Source organism: Empidonax traillii, unplaced genomic scaffold (genome assembly GCF_003031625.1).
Source record: "Empidonax traillii isolate 1590-97213 ecotype Southwest subspecies unplaced genomic scaffold, ASM303162v1 scaffold514:size563947, whole genome shotgun sequence".
Classification (NCBI taxonomy): domain Eukaryota; kingdom Metazoa; phylum Chordata; class Aves; order Passeriformes; family Tyrannidae; genus Empidonax; species Empidonax traillii.
In genome coordinates this window covers 476,148-485,707 of record NW_020955707.1, presented here as the reverse complement: position 1 = coordinate 485,707, position 9,560 = coordinate 476,148, and the positions used below count along the sequence as shown (strand labels likewise).

At 43.8% G+C, this 9,560-nt stretch overlaps 1 protein-coding gene across 1 annotated transcript in view; it reads right to left on the bottom strand.

Annotated features, from left to right (window-relative positions):
* LPCAT1 (lysophosphatidylcholine acyltransferase 1) overlaps positions 1–9,236 on the bottom strand; it is a 58,653-nt gene extending 49,417 nt beyond the window's left edge. Inside the window, exons 1-3 of the mRNA XM_027896734.1 lie at positions 8,987–9,236; positions 2,341–2,483; positions 539–753 (exon numbers count right to left, since the gene is read on the bottom strand). Coding sequence (XP_027752535.1) covers positions 539–753; positions 2,341–2,483; positions 8,987–9,103 — 475 coding nt within the window. The 5' untranslated portion in view covers positions 9,104–9,236. The remainder of the gene's footprint in view (positions 1–538; positions 754–2,340; positions 2,484–8,986) is intronic.
* Positions 9,237–9,560: the final 324 nt, after the last annotated feature.

Sequence of the window (9,560 nt, the reverse complement as noted above, 5' to 3'; positions counted from 1 at the left end):
TCTTCTCATGACTCAATCTGAGTGCACAGCAGTCTGCTCAAGCTCATCTCTCACATCCTGCCAGAAACAAACCTAGTAATGTGTGAAGGATTAGCAGCACTTCCTCAAGGCAGGGTACCATTCAGAGCAGACAACATTCCTAAAACATATTTCCGGCATGGCACCCCAACTTGCACCAAGTAAGAAGTCTTGGTGGACTTTCTCTCTAGCATTAGTCTTTGCTTCCATAGGCCCATCCTAATCTGCTTTTCTATCTGTCAGGTCTTAAAATGTGGCAATTTTACTGCAAATTTAACGTGAGTTCTGGAGGACTGCTTTGACTGCATACAATGATTCAATTTTGGAGAAAGGGGAAAAAGAACAACATCTCCCCCAATTTTTTCCTATTGACATTCCAAGTAGATCAGTTAAAAAAAAAACTCACCATATATTAAAGTAAATTTTTCTTTGTGTTTCAGTTACTCTCATACACAGCCAGTGAACTTCCTAAGCAATGATTTTCAATTGTTCTTAAAAAATTAGGTATCTACCAACTTACTTCCCCAAACAGGAATATCTTTGCTTTCTGCTTTCATCACAATGGAGGCGAAGGTCATAGTTACTGGAATGGCATCAAAGTAGGAAGAGTGGGGAGCCACAGTTAATATTGCTGCTTCCGCTGGCAATGCCCGTCTGCCTTTAACATTTATCCAGTGGAATCCACCAGCAAGCCACATCATTCTCATGATTGCTTTCAGCAAAACATCCACTATCCTGTAAAGAGTTGAGAAAACAGTTATGCTGCCACAGGAATACCTTACTATGATGAAAAGCAAACATTGCTTAAAAACTTTATATATATATGAGAAAAGTACAGATAGGATACAATGCTTAAACAGAGCTTCAACACTGCACAGAATTCCAGTAGATTTAAGACCATTTTCAAGGTAAGATGCTGTTCAATTCATTTTATGCCTGAATATGAATCCATTTGAATCACAGTTAGATTGGCATTTATTTTATCATTAAACTAATTTTTATTCAGGCTATGACTGCTAGAGTTTCTTCTATACAATGTCTAATGTTTTCTAGCAACACCTAAAAATCTCTAATTGAGACTCTAAATTGAGTCCTAGGATACTGCTAGAATGCAATAACCCTGATTCCTGGTTTCAAGTTTATCCAAACAAAACAGTAGAGAAATGTAGGGCAGAGATTCTCAAATACAGTAATGCCTAGAGAATACATATGAGAGCCCTGGAAATATTTTGCTTTCTTCCCTTTTCCCCAACTCCTCCTAAAGTGATTTGGGTGATGTGTTTTTGGTGTTTTGTTTTGTGGGGTTTTGTTGGTTTTGTTTTTTTTGTTTTGTTCGTGGCTTTGTTTGTTGGTTGATTTTTTGTGGAGTTTTGTTTTCCTGTTTTTTTTTTAAACTGTCTGATAATCATAAAAAGAGAAACTTTGAACTAACAGAGTACAAAACCCAAACACAACACATTGTTACACTTACAGCAACTGGGAAGCTGGGGAGCAGGGTGACACTGAAAACTGGATTAGATGGGGGAGGGACAATTTAAAAGGATTCAAAATAACTGTATGCGAGACTCAAGGCAGTCCATTATTCCTTTAGTTATTAACTGATATCACTACAAATGAAATGCAAAGTGACATGCCTCTGCGGTTCTCAACCTCCTTCCCTTCTGTGATGCAAAACACAATCAGCTTCCCTCATGCTAGTGTCAGACCCTAAATTTAAAGTTCTCTACAGAAAAGGTGATACGCTCTTCCTTTCTTGCTCCTCAAATGGCAGTATTCATGGATAGGTGAACACTATCTTACATTTTACCTTAAGCAGCATTCCAATATCAAAACAAGCATAGACTTTTAATAAGTACTAAAGTATTTAGTACTTTAGTACTAAAAAGTCCTCTGGTAATCAACACAAGTTTTGTCAATTCATCACAGCGTAGAAAACAGTGGGGTGAAGCAGTGTAAAAACAATGATTTAGAATATGAAATCTGGGCACATTCCATAGAGTCAATCTTCATAACCAGAAGTTGACATTACAGGAATAGGGGAAAGTAAAGGATGCCACAGCAAAGATTCACACCATATACTCAATAAAGATAAGAAGCCAGAGATAGCAGTTTTTCTCCCTATAATTCTTGGGTCACTTGGTAAATCAAAGTGTTGAGGTATTCTTAGTTTCCCCATCTGTGGACAGTGTTATTTTTTATATTTTTCTTTTGAAGAGAAGTGCACATCTCGGAGACAGATATGAGGTATTTCCCATCTTCTCTATTTCAAACTGCTGAACTATATGATGATTCTCTTAGTAGTTCACCACATAAGTGACTCACTTTCGCCACCAGGAGAGGGGCTTTTCAAGCTCTTGCTCATCAGATCCCATTGAAGCAATGAATGCAAAAGGCCAGGCCAGCAACATCATAAAAGCAGCAAAAAAGAGTCGGATAGGAAACAGAGTCAAGGTCATGAAGGCAATCTGCAAAACAATAGTTAAAAAAAAAAAAAAAAGCATTATTCTAACACAATCTCAGAATGAAAAAGTCCCCCATTCCTAGAAACTGATACCAAGTCTTAACTGAAAAATACCTAATGTTAAGAACACAACTCAATTCCAAGTAAATAACTGTGCTGTATGCACACAATTCTGTATTTACCAATTTTAATTATAGCTGAAACACAACATGCTCTATAGAGCAAACGGAGCCTTAGCTTTCCACTCTTCTTCTGAACCTATGTTTGTCAGCGAATACAATCTCATGCTCTTTTCCCATTCTGCAGCCTCACATAAAGCAAATATTTAGCATGGGTGTGTTGTAAATTTTGCTGCACTATAGAGAAGCCAGTCCATCACAGCAGCTACCAGACAGTGATGTACACTTCAGTAGGGTGCATTCACACAGCAACACAGGATGCAAACAGAAGACTTCTTCCTCTGTAGTATTTTCTTGGAACCAGAAGCTGTGGGGAACATTGTAAACAGACCTCTAGACAAATATCCAGACATGCATGGGATTTTAAGTTCCAGGTTTGTGCTATGAGGCATAACTCCCCAGAAAGAAGAGGTTTCTAAGAAGTTATCCTCCTCTGGAAAGCCATGGTGAAGCCAGTTGCTTCTGTACCTCCTCCCAGCACTCTGGTTCTCAGAGAGCCCACTCCCTGCTAATCAGTTCTCTTCCTTCAACTCTGCTGAAAAACATCTCAGGTTGGAACTTCTCCCTCAGTCTTGCTTCAGGAAACAGTTACAGGGATCAAGTCACATCTTTGTCACTCAAAAGACAAAGAAAGGAAAAAAAAGACCTCTTAAAGTGGAGGAGGGGTACAGCTTCAGGACTAGCTAAGGAAGAGAGAGGGAACTGAAAACTGTTTGAAGCTGACTGAGGTAGCACCAACGTTCCTCCAGCTGTACAATGGAGGCTAACAGAAGATGAAGACACTAGGAAGCACGGGTCATGTAAAGAGAATTTAACAGTAAATACACTATATATTCACAGGTGTACTAAATAAGGTAAAAAAAAAAAGGCACTTTTCAGCATCACAAGGCCAGGCAAAGATGAGTAACAGGCATAAGCTGCTGTCTCATGTTGTGCTTAATCTGATGTATCTCTAGGCTGCTGTGGAAAGCTTTATTCATATTCTTCTCTTCCCTGATGCAGATCCAGTTTCCCACTGATCAGTTCCTGATTTCTCACGCTTCCTGAAACAGCTCAGTAACCACCTTACCCTGTAGCTGCACAAATCTGTAGATCTAGGGTAGGGGCAGGGAGCAGACAACAGAAGAAAAGCCCAAGCTATCAGTTTCAAGGCCTAAGCTATCTGCCCACTGCAATACCAGATTTTACAGTGATGGTTCAGACTGGCATTGTTACGAAACATCATCTTGTAACAACGATGGCCTCACTCCCCAAACCAGGATTCCAGTCCTTGTGTAGACTGCTTTAGTTTGCAGAACTGATAGAAAAAGGATTTTTTTTTTTCTTAGATAGGCTATTTTCTCAGATGAACTAGTAAAACTTCACACACTGCAATGGTCAGACGAGTGCTGAAGTTACACCAACTCACAACTCCATATCCACAGACAAGACCACCATGTCTGGCAGCAAATAGGGGAGCTTTCTGGAGATAAGAGAGCAGTTGCCTTCTAAGTTCTTAAAATGAGAAGGACCAGCCACCAAGAAATAAGGGACACAAAATGCAGGTGAGGACACAGTCCTCTGGGATTCACACTCCCTCCCTCCCACTCCTCAAAGTCTCCTCCTATACCAGGGCAAAGTAGAAAGGCAGGTGACTGGGAGTGAAATATTCCGTCCTTTGCATCTCTGTAGCAATCCTTTGTATCAAGATCATTTTAGTGCCACATCACAGAAGGGAAGCGCTACTTGCATCCATAATGTCATGAAAGGTAGCATAAATGTGAAGAAAAGGCCTCAGTCTTCCAAAGACAGCATTAGCGGTAATGGCCAGCAAGAAGCAAGTGCACCAAGTGTGCAGAGTCTGGCTGTGACACCAGACTCTTTTTAGGAGGTGGCAGTTCAGTACCTGTCCACACAAGAAATTTGGTAGGAGAGAGATATACACTTAGCCCCTGAAGAAGGTTAGGAATCGTGAAAGAAACTAACATTTGAAAACCAACTCAGTTTACATCTATATTCAGACATCTTCCTGTGAAAGAAAGCTTCTATCCTGTAAAACAGTACAGTAATAGTGTCAGTGTTAGACAGAAAATGGGATAAGATCCTGTCCCCACTGGCCATTGTCAGAGATCAGAATGCAAGAGATGCACACTTCTGGTATGACCTTGTACAGACATCTTATGTTGAAGATCACATCTTTACATATTTAGGACATTCACCCAGACACATCTCCTATCAAAATTACAAATTCTGTCTGCTAAGTCATATGTAAACAGCTGTGTTTTGAGACATATAAAAAAAACTAAAGGTCCATCTGGAGTTGTACTTTGGGAGGTTCAGCTCATGATCAAAATTCTCAAGAGGGGTTTGACTATAGCTTATTTAACATTTGCTGGTCTACAGGATCCAACTTGCTTTTTCAGAAGTTGAAGTGTAAACTGTGAAAGACCCATTGACAGCAGGAAGGGAGAGGATGGTTTTACAGCTTGTAACAGAAAGCTGCCCTGGGAAACTGATCTCTACTCTGCCATCAGAATGGTTTCAATCTGATGTAAGGTAAGTCATGTAAGGTAAGTCCCTTAAACTAAAAAGGTATCATGTGTTCTCCTTGTTTAGAGACTCTGCATTCAGATTTGAGTGTGAACTCATGATGAAGGTGTAAAATATGGACTTAGAAAGGACTTAAGTTCTTCAGAACACACAGGGCAAGAGAATCACAGGGTCCCCTTTCTACTTCTGTGGGTCTGTTTCCTGTCTTGAAATCCACTATCATACTTCTCACGCACAGAGAAGCTTTGAAATTAGCGATACAGTGAGAAATATCATTAAAAATCAGTTTATTCACAACAAAACTTCCGTGACTTGTTATAAAGTAATTGTAATGTACTGAAAAAAAGAAAATAGTATTTGACATGGTAAAGATTTTGATTTTTCTTTTACACATATCAGATAGAGATTACATATTGCCCCACACTTTTACTTCCTCATTATTATCATCCTGATAGCACAACTCTCCTAAGATGGCACTGAAGGAGCTGCGAATTCATCCCTCAGCAATTCTCCTTCCCACTCTCTAAATTCCCCAATTGACACATTCATGGAAACAAACAGAGGAGTAGAAATTTTCATGTGCAACTAAGCCAAGCTAAGAGATCACTGCTGCTAAAGAGAGTGGTCCTGTTCACTCCCTCCTCAGTCCTCCCCTTGAGTCAGCTCTAGCACTTATGCAAACTTGCAACCAGAGAATATAGCTCATTAGTGGGGGAAGAAAAGCCATCCCAGCAAAAGGAAACCATCAGAACATAGAAAAACACAATGATATGCTGGGTTTAATGAGCCAAATCAGCTCACCAAGGCACCAAATGAATGCCAGCATTGGTGAAACAAAAGGGCCAGAAACACTGGAAGCAAGGAAAATGGCATCATACTGTGTTTTTAAGTAGCAGGGAAACAAAGCTACAGACACTTAGCGACAGTTCAGCTCTGGTAATGCTTCTGCCTGTTCTGCAGCAGTAACTAGAATTAAGAGCTTTGATTTACTTGTTAGTGTCCAGAAGGAATTCATGGTTAATGAAATCATGTCTGTCTTCCTCTCAGAAAAGATCTTTTTATTACAGTACCAAAATAAAACAGGTAGCTTCAAGAATGACCTCTACTGTCACCCTCAGATCAGAGTAAAATAGCCATCATGTCTACAGAATGAATGAGACTCAGTTCTGAAACAGCCTTGCTGCTTTTATGCTCCTGTAATCTTCCAGATTATAAATTTTATAAAGTCAATAAAAGATGTGAACAGTTCCTTCACAGTCAAAAGGATTTCTTTTTGCTGTTCTTCCTCTTCATGATTGTTTTGCCCTTTTACTTTCTATCTTTCTTTCACTCCCACAGTCTCAGACTGAAATGTGATAAAATGCATTTACTTCTGAGTTGTATTAATGAATAAGAAAGCTAGTCTAACCTCTTGCGAAGTGCAGGATGAGGCTGTAGGGAAGATAATGGGGCTATCTGGCAGACCATCAGCAACAGACAACACACCTTCAGACAAAGCAGCCTTGTCTCCCAGTTCCCTGTGCTTCCTATTTCTTGTACCTGCATTCCTAACTTTCCTCGATAGGCTCTGCAATCCCAGAAGTTCCCCGTTAGATTTGCAGGACAGACAAAAAAGCCTGTGACACAGTATGTGCCTACAGCTGAACAGGAAGTGAGTTCAGCTGTAATAGTTCACACCGAACCCTCCGTAGCTGGCCAGGACTGTATGGAAGAGAATACGCACTGCCATAATTCACCCTGGGGAGCACTTCTTCTGGGAGCATTTCTCACAAGTGGAACAGTTCCACAGCTCTTCTTTAACAGCTTCTATCTCAAGCACAGCTTTTAATTGGTAAAGAAGCTGGAAAAGCATGATTAAGGCAAAGAAGAAAATCTATCACAGTTCCATTTGTCAGCTTACGTGCTTTTTCCTCACATAAAACTGCAAAAATAAGACTGCAAGAAAGGCTGGGTTAAAGAACTCAGTGCTGTTGCATATCAGTAAAATATAAGTCACTTAAAAAGCAAGACTGAGGTACGCTCTTTGGCAGGGCAGCTATTCCTTTGGACTGTGCACAGTCAAAAATTACAGAGCTTTAAACGCATCTTGTGGTTTACATTGAAAGTAATAAATCCTTGAAGTCCATTGGTAATGCCCACATCCTGTACAGATATACAGGACAGCCCGTACCGAAGGCAGGTATGTTCTACAACCAGTCACTTTGCTGACGAAACGCCTAAAGGTCTGTCAGGACTAAGAACAGATCGGCAACGCTGATAGCTCCTATAAGACTCAACACTGCAAAATTGATACTTTGCTCTCAGAGCAGTATTTTCAAAATTTCTTATAAATAACCAAGTAGAAAGCAACAGTTAAAAACCACACTAACACTGCAAAATGAAATACTGTTTTAACTGGACACAATTCTAGTCCTTATGAACACATGCTATCTTTGCTTCTCTCTGCTTCCTGAAAGACTTCTACTTCATTAATTACACAGAAGACGTGACTTCAGGAACAAAGTACGGGAACATGGAAAGGAAATCATTACAACTATGCAATTTATTGAGGAAGCCCTAGGTATAAACTAAATGCAGCAAATGACATAAACCTTTTCTCCCTTTTCTGGCTCAAGCAACAATTTCTCAGTAACCACTGAACACATTCTGGGAAACTTGATTATAAAACTAAAAACCTTTTCTACTGGAGTCTACTATGAATTCCTTGGCTGCCAGAGATGTTAACATGAGGTACATTCCAATGTTTTTTAAGTTAGGGCATACGTATCTTGTGTTAAGTATCTGGACAGCAACAGGGCATTTGAACAACAAACTTCACTCAAAATGTAATTAAAACAAAGTTGGATCTAGAGCACCTTGATCCAAAAGGTTCAGTATTAGTGGATCTTAATTTCCAATATCAATACGTACCGCATGCTGTTACACTCCTGAAACAGCAGCTTTAAAGAACTTGAGTATTACAGTGATGCAAGTCACAGAAATGGCCAGTCCCTCATAAGGTGAGCCTCTGGCGGTATTTCTTTCTCCAGCAAGTGACCCAGATCTTACCGAAAGCCTAAGACAAGGGCCATGCCCTTTGAATACCCAACTACCTACTGCTCACTGTGCGAGGAGAGCGAGGCTGAGGCACAGAGGGGGTGGAAAATGCCCCAACCAACCAACCAACCAAATAAGAAGCCGTGCAATTGCAAATTTGCATTTTAATACTGCTTCCCGTCATCTCACCCGCTACCTGCACAATACCTAAATTACGCGGCAGGGACTATTTACCCCGGGGCCAGACTTGGGCTGCACGGGATGCCTCGGCCCACAGGGTTAATACCTCAAGCAGATAGTCGAAAACAGGAGCTCCGCAGGGCCGCTCCTCCGCCCCCCATTAAAAAAAAAACAAACAAAACCAAACAAACAAAAAACCTCGAACCCCCCAAACCCAAACCAAACCCACTAAAAAAAAAAAAAAAAAAAAAAAGAGAAAAGAAAAACCCACAGGCTTTTTCTGAAGAAGGCATCGGAGCACAAGTTGAGGTGCTACAGCATCACGGCCGCCCCCAGCCCCCCGCCCGCCCGCCCCGAGCACGGCGCCGCCGCCGCCCCCGCCCGCCTGCAGCCCCCGCCCGCCCCGCACACACGCACACACAGAGGCACCGGCTCCCTCCGGCTCCCCGCGGCCCCTCGGGCTCACAAAGCGCCGGCGAGGAGCCCCCGCCCGCCGCAGGACGCGGCCCGCCGGCCGGAGCGCCCCAGGGGCACGGCGCGGGAGGAGGAAGGGTGGAGAGGGGGGAGCCCCCCACGCCCCTACCTTGGCTTTCTCCAGGGGGCTGAAGCGCAGCTGGTGCACGAAGGGGCTCCGCGGCGGCGGCCCGCGCTCCCGGCTGCCGCCCACGCAGCATCCCCGGCCCCGGCTGCTCAACTTCATGGCGGGGCAGGACCCGGCGCGGCAGAGGGCGCGGGCGCTGCGCGGTGACCGCCGGTGTCCGGGCAGCGGCAGGCGGGAGCGAGTGCGGGAGAGCGGGCGGGCAGCGCGGGCGGCACCGGCGGCCGGAGCGCTCCCCACTAGACGCCGGCCCCCGCCCTGCCGCGCATGCGCCCTGCGCGCCGGCTACAGCGGCTCGGCTGGGCGCCGGTTTCCGCGTCGGGTGGGAATGGGAAGCGGGTGGGAATGGGAAGCGGCGGGGGTAAGGCGGGGGGGGAGCGGGCGCGCACCCTCCCGCCCTCCTTCCCTCCGCCCATCCACCCACCTACCCAGCCTGGGAGCGGCCCCCTCGGGCATGCCGGGAGCGCGGCCCCTCCCGGTGGGATTAGGGGCGCAGCCCGCCTGTTCCCGGTGCCCGTGGCAGCACCGCATCGCCAGTGGGAGCGGTGGGGAGTGTCGC